At 35.4% G+C, this 15,963-nt stretch overlaps 1 protein-coding gene across 2 annotated transcripts in view; it reads left to right on the top strand.

Moving 5' to 3' along the window:
- Window positions 1-12,335, top strand: part of LOC141326852 (uncharacterized) — a 269,935-nt gene extending 257,600 nt beyond the window's left edge. The window contains exon 4 of one of the 2 annotated variants that reach the window (XM_073835308.1): window positions 11,692-12,335. In XM_073835308.1, coding sequence (XP_073691409.1) covers window positions 11,692-11,789 — 98 coding nt within the window. In that variant the 3' untranslated portion in view covers window positions 11,790-12,335. Of the gene's footprint in view, window positions 1-11,686 lie in introns of both variants that reach the window. The other variant, XM_073835307.1, reaches the window with a different exon arrangement.
- Window positions 12,336-15,963: the final 3,628 nt, after the last annotated feature.

Here is a 15,963-nt window from a genome sequence, read left to right as displayed (position 1 = left end):
TTTATTTTAAGGACCAACAATTTGCATAGTCACATCCAAAACCGTATCTAAGTCCCTCACATTCTTACTATCCTCTATTAAAGTTTGCATACGTGACTCTAGTTCTGAAATCTTCTCTGTCAGCCTGACTATATTCTTGCATTTGTCACATGTATAAGGCTCACTGACAGAGATAGATAAGCTATACATGTGGCAAGCAGTGCAGACAACAATAACAGGAGAAGAAGCCATTACTCACCGTGATTGTAGAATGATTCTACCTTACAACTGTTGTTTTGATGAACTCATTAACATGCTGTAAATCGTGGTCAGCGAGAGAAAAAAGAAAACGGTAATGAATAAAGTAAGCGAAAACAGAGCAGTCGGATGATATCAAAATGTTTTAGCCTATAGATAGAGATTTCTACAGAAAAACAAGCGCAAACCACTCGGCAGCTCGGCAAACAGGAAGTGGGCCAAGCCACAGCGTCTAAACTGATGCTTGACCACAAGGACTGGGTAAAGGTCCTAAAATTCTAAAATTGTTGTCCCTGAAAGCCTCAGAATTTAGTTTCAAAATCTGCTTCCGGGTCATGATCTACTCGGCCGGACTCGGCTGGGAGTCGTGCGATGGATGATATCAAAATGTTTTAGCCTAGATAGAGATTTCTAGAAAAAAAACTAGCGCAAACCACTCGGCAGCTCGGCAAACAGGAAGTGGGCCAAGCCACAGCGTCTAAACAGACGCTTGGCTACAAGGACTGGGTCCTAAAATTCTAAAATTGTTGTCCCTGAAAGCCTCAGAATTTAGTTTCAAAATCTGCTTCCGGGTCATGATCTAGTCGGCCAAACTCGGCTGGGATTCGTGTGTCTTCGGGACCCATGTGACCATGCCACCATTTTCAGCTGCTCCCGCCTTTGCTTTGTTCTGATTTCTTCATTAAATGCTGTATTAAATGAATGAATGCATAATGAATACTAATTCCTGCTGTGTTAAACGAACGTATCGGTCATTACATCTGCAAAGTTAGAATTGCAAACCCATCCTGTGCTTGTTTCTGTGTGTTTGAGAAAGCGGAAGCTGATCCCGGAACTAAGACACCTTTGTGTCTTAAAGACTGTGTGAGGACGACCAAGCCTCTTTCTACAGGTACGATACATGTTAGTCTTAAATATAGCTATGTCTGATGTTTCTTCTCAACGTGAAGGAGTTCATAATTAAAAGACTGATTAAAAGTGCATTAATTTTTTGAGCTTTGTCCTTTATCTTGAACTTGCGGTGTAAAGATGCCGGAAGGAAAAGTCTTGACTCATTGACTTTATCTTTCTGCTGGACACGTGTAACTTTCTAAGAATTGTTTTCTCATTTTTACAGTCCGAAAAGATACAGATCGCTCATTATCAGAAGATAACAGCTTGGGCACAGTTTGAGTGCCCTATTAACTAACAACATGTTTGTATTGGTGTGCTTCACAGATGGTTCAGTTCAGCTTCTAAATGGGGGATTTATGGTTAAAATGAAACATGACACCAAAAAGTTTGCATGAGGTTATTTTTGCCTTTGCATGATCATTTGCATTTTTTTTTCTTTTTTTTTTACCATTTTCTCACCCTCATCACGTTCTTCAGTGGAACACAAAAGCAGCCATCTTTGAATGTATTTGCTGGTCTTTTGAATCGGTGGATGGTGCAGATTGTAAAAACACAAAGTGCCGAATGCATTGCAATAACCATGTTTTCTTGGAGATTTTTGCATCATGCATCTATATGCTTATTTGACACAGATATCGCTCTGTTTGTCTCTCAGTGCTGTGTGATGGAGAGCAGTGTGAATGTGACGTGTGCAGAGATTCAGATCACAGACGGGTTTGAGTTCAGAGTTCCTGCTGATAGATTCACTCTCCTCCATCAGTCTGACTGCGAACAGCTCTGGTTCTCACAGGTGAGAGTGTTTCTGTCCTCTCAAACTATACCATTATTCACAATTAAACTCATAATAATGCTTTATTTGATCAGGATGATCATCTGATAGCACTTCCATCAGATCCTCACAAACTGATGGATCCTGTGATTTCTGTCTCATCTGATCGTCTGGTTACGTCTCACTGTGTGGATCAACTTCGCCACGAGATCCACTGCAGTACTTCACGAGTAAATGATTTCTCTATCAGTTTTTGTGTTTTCACCAGTGTTGATGAAAGTTACTTTCAAAATAATGCATTGGAATATTGCATTACTTCATTAAAAAGTAATTGCATTACTTAATTACTTTTAAGGAAAAGTAATGCATTACTTTTTGTCACCTGAGCTGTGCTTGCTTGGTTGTTTTTTAAATAACAAAACCTAATGGTTATATCTTTGGCAACTTTAAAGATCCGTTCACACCGGACGTGAAACGAATAAGCCACAGACTGAAGGAAGTGTCTTTATCTCTACACTTACTCCTGATTTCACTCAACATGGAGACCAATGGTCAGTCAATACATGGAAATCAAAGTAACCAGAGTTGCTTGTTTGAAAAAGGAACTCCGACAATTCTTTGTAAATTTAAAAGCAATCGGAACTTTTCTAGTTGCATGAAAATAGTAATCTGATTACATTATTTGTAATGCATTACCCCCAGAACTGGTTTTCATAAGTAAACAGATGGAAATTATTATAATTTTTATATTATTATGAACTCTTAAATCATTTTAATATTTCATGAACACTATTAATGCTGCTCTAATGAATCTTTCTGTCTTCACAGTTCAGTCTGAACACCATTTTCAGAGGTGAGAGAATCACTTTAGTAAACTCTGTGTTGAACTGAATCTTCAGTGAATCTTCAAGGTAATGATGATGATTGTGAATGTGTTTTTCAGTGAGGAATCAAACTGCAGTGACTCCAAACTCAGGTGAGTTTCAGCTGATTATTCACTAATAAAACACTAAACATCTCATTCACACTCAATCTTTTCTCTCATATTTGTGTTTGCAAAAATCTCATGAATGAAGTGACTCCAGATCTCCAGCACTCAGGTAAACTCATATGCTTCTGTGTTTCAATATTTATCATTTCTATTGATCAGCTGTTTTCATCAGTTTATGTATTCAGTCATTCAGTTGAGTGTATTTCTCTCACATCTACAGATCAGCTGTGGTGGATTTCTGTCCTGATTCTCATTGCTTTTCTGTTCTTGATCTGTTTCTTGCTGCGTAAAAGGATCTTCAGGTGAGTCGAGGCTGATCTCTCTAACACGATTCTTCAGTCATTACATCTTATAGTTCACAACAGCTGTTTTCAATCACATTTATTTTGTCATCTTTAACAGATAATTTGATTAATTTTATATCTCAACCCTAAAATAAACAGAAAATCCTTTGAATATAATATAATGTAATCGGATTCTGTTTTCAGATGTTTTCAGAGGAAAGCACAGTTAGGACATCAGGTGAGTGAATCAAACTGATAAATGAACTGATTCATTGAAGCATATAAATATTTAAGAGCTCAATCTGTGTCTGCTGTTGTGTGAATGTGTGTTTCGCGCAGGGATCTGGTGATGGTGGATCTGATCGTCCAGGAATCGGTTCATGGATTATATATAAATAAATAAATAACAGAGAATTATCCCTATGTGCTTTTTTTTTTAAAATATTTCAAGTGTTGCATGTGTTTTTCTCCTGTAGCTTTTTTTTTTCTTCTTTTTTTTTAACGAACAAAGCATTAATTTTTCATTAAGTTTAGTAAAATCATTTATTAGTCTTAGGGGGGATAGGTATTTTTGGGAGGGGGGGCGCCAGGTTTTTTAGAAGGTTTAAACGGGGGCGCGACCAAAAAAGTTTGAGAACCACTGCTTTAACCATATCTACAGGGCCGCTGCTGGCCAAATGGGTGCCCTAAGCAAAAATTTACTTTTGTGCCCCCTCCCCCAAATATTACGGAAGTAAAAATAAAATAAAATAATTAAAAAAAAAAACACCTACTATAGGGTCCAAAATAGAACTTTATTCAAATAAAAGTAATTACACAAATAAATTGTATCATTTATAGGCCTAAATTACAATTGTATCTCTACAGCAAAAAAAAAAAATAAAAAAAAATTAAACTTTAAATAAAACTTTTAAAAATGTGAAATCTTAATAAAATAAACAATAATAAACTGAAATAAAATCAACACTGTCATCTGCTGGAGCTTTCCAAAGTTCAAAATTTACAATAAAGCAGACTTTGACAATAAAGCAGACAAGGGTTATGATGTCCACATATTTTTGTTGAGGAAATGATAAGAAAGATTATGTGGATATTTTAAATGTTTGGTCAATATTAAACAAGGAATTTGATCATCATGTAAGTGTAACAACTGCATTTGGTGCCCTTTTCAGGCATTTCTATTTAAATTGTAATGTAAACTGTTAATTTTGTATTAGATTATGTATTTTAGCACTGTTATTTAATGACACCACATGGTCATTATTAATCAATAATCATAATTGCCTCTGTGTTTTAATATAATGCATTTTAAGTCACTGTGTTTACTTAGATCTGCTTGTATTCATATTAAGAAAGATGCGTTAGTCGTGAAATTATTACCGACATTAAAACACATTATTAACGTTGACAGAATAAAATAAAGTTTCACAGGATTATGAACGCACCTGAGAGTGATGCACGGGCTTCATCTTGGGCTTTTTTTTTTCTTTCGTTTCTCGGCGCCGGACTGTTGATGTCTCTTTCCAGGACCAGGCATATTGTTCATTAATTATTATCATCATTGCAATATATACGTTTATATTTTTATATTTTTGTTTATTTGTATATGTATATTATTAATATTAATTTATTATTATAATATATAAAAACGATTTTTTTTGAGCAGCTGGGATGGTGCCCCCCTGGGAGTTGGTGCCCTGCAGACTGCGTACTCTGCCTATAGGGAGCGGCGGTACTGCATATCTAAAACCTTAATTTCCACTTTTTGATTGTTTCCTTCATTTTTATTGAAAGTACGTGCCTTTCTGATGATATGAGATTTGGCGGATTCTGCCTTTGCCAACAAGGCAGAGGTTATTTGCACTTAGTGTATTTTTATTAATTTGGGAGAATCTTAATTTTAGTATTTTTACATGATTTTTTTAAGACAAAGCACTTTGTTCAGTAAACCACTATTTAATACGACAAAATAAATATTTTTTTCCACTTGAAAACTGTAATTTGTGTGCATTTCATTTGTCTGGCTTGATGTATATGAATATTATTGGCTTTGTGAACCTCTCGAAATTTGCTTCTGAGTAAATGCAAGTGTTTTCATGTTGTTTATTGACTAGTTTCCTGTAATCTGAAACACTCAAAGTAAGATCTTTTGAACTGTTTGTTTGATTACATGTCATTAACTGCATGATTTTTACCGGACATCAACTTGAGATCAACTTTTGTATAAAGCTGCTGTGCAACGATTTGCATCGTGAAAACATCTAAACAAATAAACTTGAATTGAATTGAATCTTTTGAGTAGCATCATAAGGCGCTAGAAATAAAGCTGACTTGACTTAAATTGACTTAAACCGAGAGTCTGTTTTGATGTATTGCAGTGAATGAAGATTTTTGTATAGGTAAAAAAAAATAATAATAATAATTTCAGAGTGTTTTATTTGCAGGATTGTTTTATTATTTGAAGTTTCTCTGTCTGGTGTTTGTGTGACCAGCAGATGGCGCCAAATCTGCACTAAAACTGATGAAGTGAGACCACTTCGGTCTGAGAAGCTTTCATTCAAGACAGGGCTGAACCGACAGAAAGTTTTTGTCACAAATTGTGCAAAAGGCCATGCTTACTTTAATTTGTTTCATTATAATAGTTCTAGTGCATTCGGTTTATTATAGTTATTGCATCAGCCTAGTAGGCGTGGTTACGGAGAGTCTCACGAGTTCAGAGAGATTAACAAACGATCAGATGCAGCAGAGGTAAAAAAGCAAAGAAAACGTGCAATGGCTGTTATAAAGTATCAAAGTGAGTTTAATTGAAGATTATTTGTTGGATGCCACCCGCCATAAAACAAAAAGAAGAAGAAGAAGAAGAATTGAAGATTATGAGCGGGGGATTTGTCATAAGCATACAGATCGCAAGCGGACTTAGATTTTCAATGCGGATGGTCGACTAATGCTGTGAGATTGCTTCAGAGTTCGTTGGGATTGCCTGTTAAGAGTTTCGTGTGCGTCATTAAGGATTGTAAGTGTTGTTTATTCTTATTCATCTTAGTATTGTGACCTTATATGTTATCAGATTTGTATTATTGACTTCTTTAATAATGAAAGAAAGGCTACGATATTCGGTGTGTATATTATATGTTTGTGGTTACTCCCGTGTTTAGCCACGTGAAGCTATAATGACTGTTACACCGATCGCCTAATTTTCACTTTATTTGCTTTATTATAGCACCACACACATATCTCATGAATCTCACGAATTATACAAGTACTGTCAGCACTTCACACATCCAGGACGCGACTACATCGAGGAGGACGCGTATCTATGGACATCTGCCTGTTCAAATCTCCGCGTGAGGATTACAACAAGTCCAATCATCTGTTTGCAACTATCCCTTTATTCAAGTTTCCCTGAAACTATTGGGACTTATCAGAACTGAGAACTGCCTCACGGCATAATCTAAGTATCTCCTTTTCTTTAAACCTGTTTGTGCAAATTGTTCTTATTTGATTGTTTATTGTTGCGCAGGCCTGCAGTTTTGGTTTAATTTATACCAATGTGCATTCTATGTGGGAATTACAATTGTGAATAATTGGTACATTTCCTATTGTGTGAACAATACATTTAATGAATCTCAATTTATGACTCTGGGTCTTTACTCCTCTCTTGGTCACTGGACATTAATTAGGTATTCGGCCTTCTAAAGTGATTGGTATCGCAATAGTAATCCGTGCATCATACAGTCTTCAATACACAAATCATGTAATATCTGGGGGGTGTTTCATAAAACAAGTTTACCAAGTTTAGTCTGACTTATTGTCACTTGCTTTGATTGTCAAAAGCAGTGGTGTAGTGGAGGGTATAAGCAGGTATACGGCGTATACCCACTTCTTTATCAGGCGGATTTGCGTATACCCACTTCTTAATCCCCTCTAATGTGCACTATTAGTGTCCTGCATTAGCCAAAATCACGAGAGTCCACAACATCCAGTCATATGTGAATAAATGCAAATATTCACTAAGAACACCCAATAAAGACAGTGATGCTGCAGTCAGGACCGTGGCGTCGGCTTGCTTTTTGATTGCGCGAGCTCCATCTCCCGCACCCCAGTAGTGTAGCGCGGGGCACAAACTAACGCGGGGTTAGTTTTAACACTTGTGGTTTAAATATTTCCACACATGCTAGCTTAACCAAATTTCATACTTGCCATAGCAGCATATGGAGAGAGAAAAAGTGCGCCAAAATTTAAAAGCCTTTTGAAGATATCGCTGAATATTTATTTTTTATCATAGTAAAAGTAAATTTCTGGCTAAAGTACTGTTGTGCTCCCGGTTGTTTAATGTTCGTGGAGGCGTGAAGTACAAAACACAACAACGTTATTCCGTTTCAGGAACTTTACTTTGTAAAATATGATTTACAACAGCGGGATTAATGCTCTTGCCCAATGCAAATGGGTTTCCATCAGCATCGGAGCCTGCGAGCATACTGGCGTCTGGCTAATATAAACAAAACAGCGAACTAATCCCTACGTGATTACGTAACAGCATCTGATTGGACAACACAGAACTCACCATTTACACATACAAAACGACTGTAATTTAACTTGCATTTAATAAACGAACACTATAACAGTACACTTTTCAATTCAGTTTTAAGTATTCATTTAAAATGAGACAAATATGCTATTATTTTAATCTCCAATTCGTTATTTATCAGTTTCGCAAACCACTAGAAGACACAAACCCCTATTATATTCCAGTCGCGCAGATGGGGAACGTTTTAACACTGTGTGACAATATGCCCCGCTGTTATTAATCTATGCTATTCTATGACATTAGCGATGTAATTTACACTAATTACTTTTATGGATTTGTATGAGAACCCACAAGAAACAGGTGAATAAAGGCTGACAATCAATGTTTAATGTTCAGATGTTATTATTTCAAGAAATGTAAAGCATTTTGGCTGGTTTATGTGAGTGGTGTTCTATGAGAGTTGTGTGTGGAGGGAGGGGAGTGTTTTTCTGAATGTCTAAATGTGTTTCATCAATTTGTCCACATTATTTTGAACTACTGTACAGCTGTGTGTTGCGATCAGGGCCGTTCAAAGCTGGTTGCGAATGTGTTCATTGTCAAACGCAAAATTTGACTTTTTTTAAACGTCATTACTTTATTTGAAAAAGTTAACATGTATTTTATTGACAAAATATTTGAGTTTGTTGTGTATATTTTTTTCATTCGATCAGATAACATTTTAAGCTGTCATGTGTTACAATGTGCCCCTCAAATGTTACAATGTACCCCACCTACAGGGCACGTTGTCACATTTCACTTCCTTTCTTTTTTGGTAAATAATGAAAAACGTATACACTGTAAATATGAAACAAAGCCACATATTTTTACTAGACCAGTGTCAAAGTAATGTGGACAAAAACTGTACTCTGAGCCCACGTGGTTTACATAAGGGGGGGTTGGGGGGGGGGCGTGGGTGTTTATAAAATAAAGGGTATACCCACTTCTCCAGGCACCACTACACCACTGGTCAAAAGGAAATGTACCATAGCTCAAGTTCAGCCACTGTGGCAATTTCTGCTGGGAAACTAACCTGGTCTGGAGCAGGCAAACTGTTAGCTAAACTCAGTTCCTCTAATACTGACCAATAGGAACACATTGATAGAGATCTCTTACCACCGACTCTCTCACATACAATTATTTCACTTTGCTATCAGTCCAAAGCCATACAGCAAATGCAACTTAAAAAAAAATATATATATTGAATGCATTCAAATTATTGTGTCCAAGATTTAATGACATTTTCTAAGATATATAAAAATATTTTAACATAGTTGGTACTTGCACATTCAGTTGATCAGCAGTTTCTAGGCATGCAGGCTTTATGACAGCTCTACCTTTATGGTTATTAATAGAGCTTTAAAACAGTACAATCTAAACATGTATACTCTTTAAAGCGTTAAAAACACTAATAGTTGCAGTTGATTGATTATATTAATAATTGCTAAAAACAAGTCTAATTGTTTTCTAAAATGTTATGTTTGAATATGCAAATGAGGCATTATTTAATAAAATATGCGCTAATCTTTCGAAAATCTAAACACTGGATGAAGTCAAATTCAAAATTCTTGTTTAATTTTAGGACAAATAGAGTCAAAAGTTTTAACTGAGGGGATTTTGGGTATCTCAGTTTGTCATGCCATAATTCAGATACAGTCAGGAATAAAAAAGTAGAGTTTGGTGTGTGTAAGTGCTACTGAAGTGGAGATTTATGGCTCAGTGTAGAAGAAAAAACACAATTTGAGAAACAGCCTCTAAAAATATAGATTTTGATAGAAATCTGTTGACACAAATAGACAAAGCGCTATAAAAGAAACACTTAACAGTGGTTTTTTTTTAGATGTTTTCTTTCCACTAGTCTGAAAAACACAATGAAAAAAAAAAAGCCCAAAATCTCAAACTTGACAGGTGCATGAAAAAAAGTGTTTTTGCCTGCAGAGTCTCCCCTTAAAGTAGCCTGATTATTTGTAAGTGATATCTTCATCTGACTAGAATTACCAAGGTTACTAAACAGATAATGATAAACGAATATTAATATTTCTGTAATATGGCAAGATCTGTTACAAAATCACAAAATCCAGTAATGAGCCACTTTCTCCAAATCAGGTTCACCGTCTGTGTACCAGAGCGAACATCCACAATCAGTCACTCTTGCATGAAGTTACAGTTGGGGGAAAACACCTGGTCTCACCTGTAATCAGAGCTGGCTAGATCACTTACAGATTGGAGTTTGCCATTGATTCCAAATTGCATGACAAAAACAAACAAACAAAGCAAATGTAGTTAGTAACAGTCCATTACATTTTAGACATTCATAATAGTATTCACACCCCTTTATTTGGTACGTTTAGTTTTGTTGCAGCATTATGTTAAACTATTAAATCACTTTTTTCTCCACATCAATCTACATCTAATACACCACCATGACAAGCACAAAACAGGTTTGTAACAACTTTGCAACTTTATTAGAAATAAAAAACTGAAGAGATCAGTTGCATAAGTATTCATACCCTTTTCTGGGACACTGGAAATGTATCTCAGGAGCATTCATATTGCTTCTAGATGTTCCTACACTGTATTTGATAGAAAGATGAATTAAACCTGTCGCTCATATCTGTTTAGTTGTTGGGCTTGTTATAACGTCGTTGGTCAAACTCACATTCATACTCTACGAGATTGAGCTCTGGAAAATATCCATTCAATTTAATTATTTCTCTGTTATTGCCACATCGCACCATGTTGAATTCAGTCCTTAAAAGACATTTTTTTATGTTTTGGAAAAAAAACAAATTGAATAAAGCTTCATTCTTTATTTTACAAAAGTGTGCTGCTTCTCTGTTATTGTGAAGATACACAAATAAAAATAGACTTTTCTGAATGATGCTCTTTCATTTGATTGCTCTTTGCTTCTAAATGTTGAATGTTTTCAACTCTTAATCATGTTCAAACATTTAAAGCAGTGTTAACTTCAAGTCATTATTTATATAGCGCTTATATTTGACAATGCAGATTGTGTCAAAGCAGCTCTACACTCCAGTATTAAACGCTGTTAGTGTCAGACTTTCAGAGTCCTTCATCACTTCAATTAAGATGATTATCATTTCATTTCAAAATCTGACTTTAGCACCTCTTTTTGCTTTGAGATCAATCTGAGGATAATTACAGGTTGAAAATCACAACAAGAAATAACTGTGACAGGAAACACTGATAAAAAAAAGTCATTTATTCATTTACATCAATCTGTATTATATGAAACTCTAAAGAAATAAATGTGGCTTAATAATTTGTTGGAAGAACAACGAGAAAAAATGACACTGTTAGTTTCTACAAGCGATTATTAATATTTGTTTTCATAGATTCATAGTCATCATTTGATCTGAGAATCAGATTCATAAACAGCTGAATCAGGTATTTCTAGAGTAAATATTCATATTTGATTCAACATTGTGGATCAGCGAGAACCTTTTACATCCATTTACTTCAAGAAAGAAATGATCATTAATCTCTAGAACTGAAATCAACAATTCTTCATTGACAACAAACACTGAGAATGTGTTGAATCAATAGTGGAATAACACTAGAGAAAATATGATCTGACTGTTTCTCATTGGTCAGATATGATGAAGATGATTTATTTGAGCCCTTCATCACGTGTTTGAATAATTGTTCATTTGTAAAGATGAATAAATGTAGTTGTTTTCTGGTCTGATGTTCAGATCAACAGTCTCTTACTGATGTGATCTGGATTAAATATTGAAACATGATGAAAGATGAAAGCAGGAAGATCCAGACCTACAGATTACTGACTATTGATCGATAAGATCCTCAGAGAGGGATAACTATAATTATAGAAGAATGGTAAGAGTGTGTGAGTGAAGGAGGTTGTGAATGTGTGTAGATGTGTGTTAGTTACAGGATCAGAGAATGACACCGTTCCTCTGTCATAGTCCAGATTCACTCTCACACGATCAAGATCCTGTTCAACACGAAAACAAGAACCTGGATACCATCCGTCCTCATCATAGTACACACACCAGACACCAGTGTTGAAGAAATCATCTCCCTTCCTCTGGTTTGATGCTGTAGTTACTCCAATACTCCAGATTAAACAGTGTTTAACCTCCACATCCCAGCAGTGTGTTCCTGAGTTAAAACCCTCTGAACCCAGAACACAGCGATAATGGTCAAATCTCTCTGGATTATCAGGAACAGGTTGATATTCGCTGAGTCTCACACTGGTCAGATCATCAGACAGAAGGAGAGCTGGATGAGCCGTGTTTGGATCCAGAATGACAGGAGCTGATGAGACACAATCAACAGATGCTGCTGTTATTCTGATGTTCATATAATGATCAAGACTGAACCCAACACAGATGATTATGAATTATGACACTCGTCCTGTTGATCAAACACATCAGACATTTTCCTCTCATCACTGTCAGTCATTCTCTGTCTGATTTATCAATACTGAAAGTTCAATCACAAACACTGACAGACACAAACTCAAAACACTTTCATTTACTCTCATTTAGATTCAATTACAGTCAGAAGATCATTTTAATAAACAGATCTTTACACAGTGATTTCATGTTTTCATGTAGAGATATGCAGTAAATAATGTTCATATCTTTATCGTTTTCCTCAGTGTTTCTCTTTTATGAATCACAAAGGTATTTACTGAATTCTGTCTAAAATAAATAAACAGTAGATATTATTCTACAATAATGCAATGAAATAATACTGTAATAATAATAATGATAATAGTAATAAGATTGCTGATATTAACAAAAACTACAATTAAAAATATTTAGTTATTTATTTAATTATTCAGTAATTAAAATAAAGCTTACAATTAATTATAAATATTAGATGAAAATGTATTTAAATTTAAATGTTTAGAAATGTTGTTTTGGCAACTACCCTAAAACTGAAATAAAATGATTTATAATTAAAAAAATGAAGCTAAATAGATTATTATTATTATTGTTATTATTATTATTATTATTATTATTATTATTATTATTATTATTATTATTATTATTATTTCAAATGACAAAAACACTTACAAAATTAAATAAATAAAAATATATACCAATAAAACCTAATTAAAGTAGCATATAAATAGCAATAATCAAATGGGAAATAATGTTTTGTGTCTTTAGACTACATATGAGAGTGAATCAGACTGAATTGTGGGATTGATTATTTGTAAAAGTGAGCTGCTGGTTTTGGTGCAGTAGATGATCTGGTTCATAATGCTGAAATCTGTCAATATGGCCTCATCTTCATCATCATGATTTCCAGTGTGTGTGTATAAGAGCTCAGGGCCGTATTCACAAAACATCTTAGAGCTAAAAGGGTCGTGTCAGTCCTAAATTTATATAGGACTCCTACATTTTTGCTCTAAGAGTATTTCACAAAGCATTTAAGCTCCTAAATCTGTGAAACATCAGTAGTGAAGAGGACTCCTAAATCACTGAGACCAAATCCCAAACTATCCTAAATTGGCTATTGCCGATAATCTGCCTCAGAATGTAAAAGTTTTATAAACACACTGCATTTATTTGCACACATAGGCATGCATATTTTTATATTCTTTTGGGAGTTATCTCCAAATTTGTCCTTTTGAAAGGTCATTGTCCCAATTATTATTATTTTTTTTTCGGGTAAAACAACAAATACTACCTCACGTTTCACCTCAATCACGTTTACATACTGCCTCCAGGACGTCATAAAAACAATCGGATCGGGTTCGATTTTCTGCATTTTTTGCATCCATAGCAAGCATTCTGAGAGGTGTTTGGACAGTTTAGAGCCATCATGTAACGGTCCTTGTACACTTGAGTTCACAGAAACTAGTGGTCTTCTTTATAATCTGTGGCTCCAGTAATTCTGGCAAAGCATCAAAGTTTACTGACATTTTGTATTGTTTTGCGCTACATTTTTATTTGACTTTTTATTGATTTTTTTTTTGTATCGGAAGAATTACTACGTGACTAGTGTGCAATAATTTGATGCGTGACAAATTTTTCGAATGATGAATACAAAAAAATGCCTACAGAAAAATATTCTGACTCAGTGTGCAAGGGTCCTTGTATAAAGTTTGGTTGTCTTTTATGTTTGCATGCATTCAGAAATGATCATTCTACTATTAGTAAAAGGATATTCATATAGCACACATTTAAGAGGCTGACAATTAGCTGAACATTTAGTTGTTTAATTAGTGACACGTAGCTTTATTTTTGAACACACATTTTTATTGTAAAACCTTTATTTGAATTTGGCAAAATAGTATCATACTCTACAATATTTATATGAATTAATCTCTGACAGAGAAATCCCTATCAGCCAATAAGAGTGTGCATAGCTAATGAGCATGCTGACATCATCCATATTAATGAGCTCAACCACGCCCCTTACTCTCAACTAAAGACTTCTCTCTATTCCTAAAAGTAAAAGTTTGTCTCAGCAGCTTTGGGAATAGGTTTTAAGAGAAAACTCTTTTTTAGGAGAACTCTTCAGACTCACTGTTCTGGACGATGTCCTGCATCTTCTTCCAGACTCTGAACGGCAGGTTGCCCAAGTAACGTGGCACATCAATCAAAGCTCCAGAAGGCGTCTGTGGATCCGGCTGTGAGATCTGGACTCTGGAAGAACATTCAGGAGTCAGAACTGCAGTGGCTTTGGATCAGAAGCAGAGAGACCAGAGACACCAGCAGATCACTCACCTTTCCATTGAGACTGGAAACTCCTGCAGAACAAACACACCATTGATCATCAACAACTCAATCAATCATCAATCAATCAATCAATCATCTGAAATCAGACCTTTAGAAAGCAGACATCACTGGCTTTCATCATCTCCTCCATGTCTTTGATTGTGTGTGAAAGAGCTGAGATGTGTCTGTTCATCTCCTCCAGCTTCTCCTTCATCATCTGCTTCTTCTGCTCCTCTTCCTCCCTCAGTGCAGTGATTGTAGCTTCTTCTTCATCTCTGAGAAACTGATGAAGCTTCTCAAACTGCTGTTTAATCTGACGCTCTGTGTGCTCAGCTTGAGACTGAAATCAAACCACATTCACTTCAATCGTCTCCATCGACACACATCGACACGATCACATCATTCACATCTGAGATCAACTAATCCATTATATTAAATATATCAGATCACAACTGTATATAGTGATCCTACAGCTGGAATCCAAATCACTCTCCATTCTGTTTCCTCACCTTCATGTGTTCAGCTGTTTTCTCAAACTCTCCTTTTATTATTTTATTGCGCTTAAGTTTCTTCTGTAATGATTTCAGTGCTGTATTGAGCTCCTCCTAGAATTAAACCAAATAAAAATACATAAAACACCAGATTACAGTGAAAGAGAAGACGATACAGTGATATGATCATATAATGCAGTACAAAAGTATCCTGTTTTTTCTCTCCGTTTTTGTGAACATCTCATATCTAAATTATTTCAGAAGTGAAAACCTGCCATAAAACAAACACAATCTGAGTGAACGCATGCGCAGTTTTGTAAATGACAATGACCAGCTCTGATCAATCAAATCAACACTTAAACAGGACTTTAAAACAACATGAAAAACTAATTTATCTCACCTTATATGATGGGACAACTTCATCGATGGGTCTGATTGTGTGCTTGATGTGTTTTTTTGATTTCATACACACTACACACACCGGCTGTTTGTCCTTCAGACAGAAGAGTTTGAGTTTCTCACTGTGTAAACTGCAGATCTCCTCAGATCCTGATGAACTCCTCTCATTTCTCTGCTTCAGGAACGACTCACACAAGTTTCTTAAAGCAAGGTTAGGAGGAAGGTGTTCTCTTGAGGATCTTCTCCTGCAGACGGGACACTCCTGAGTTTTCTTGGTTCTCCAGAACTGTTGAAGACACTCTTTACAGACACTGTGACTACATGACAGAAAAACAGGATTCTTGAAGATTTCACAGCACACAGGACAAGAAAGCTCTTCTACAGATAGTGAATCCATTTTCACAGTTTGAGCTCCAGCAGTCTAAACTTTACTTTCACTTTCTGAACAACAAAAATGAATAAAAAATCTAATCAAATAATTTACAAATATCTGCTGTCTGTTCAAAAGGAAACATTCCAAAAAAATCCTTATAGTGTTTGTTTTTCACTGATTCTTTGTTTTCTTTAGTAAAGACAGAAGAGAGAACGACAGACAGGAGAAATAATGAGTCTCTT

Source organism: Garra rufa, chromosome 1 (assembly GCF_049309525.1).
Source record: "Garra rufa chromosome 1, GarRuf1.0, whole genome shotgun sequence".
NCBI classification, from domain to species: Eukaryota; Metazoa; Chordata; class Actinopteri; order Cypriniformes; family Cyprinidae; genus Garra; species Garra rufa.
Note: the sequence above shows the minus strand (reverse complement) of the source record. Positions and strands in the feature narration are given on the sequence as shown.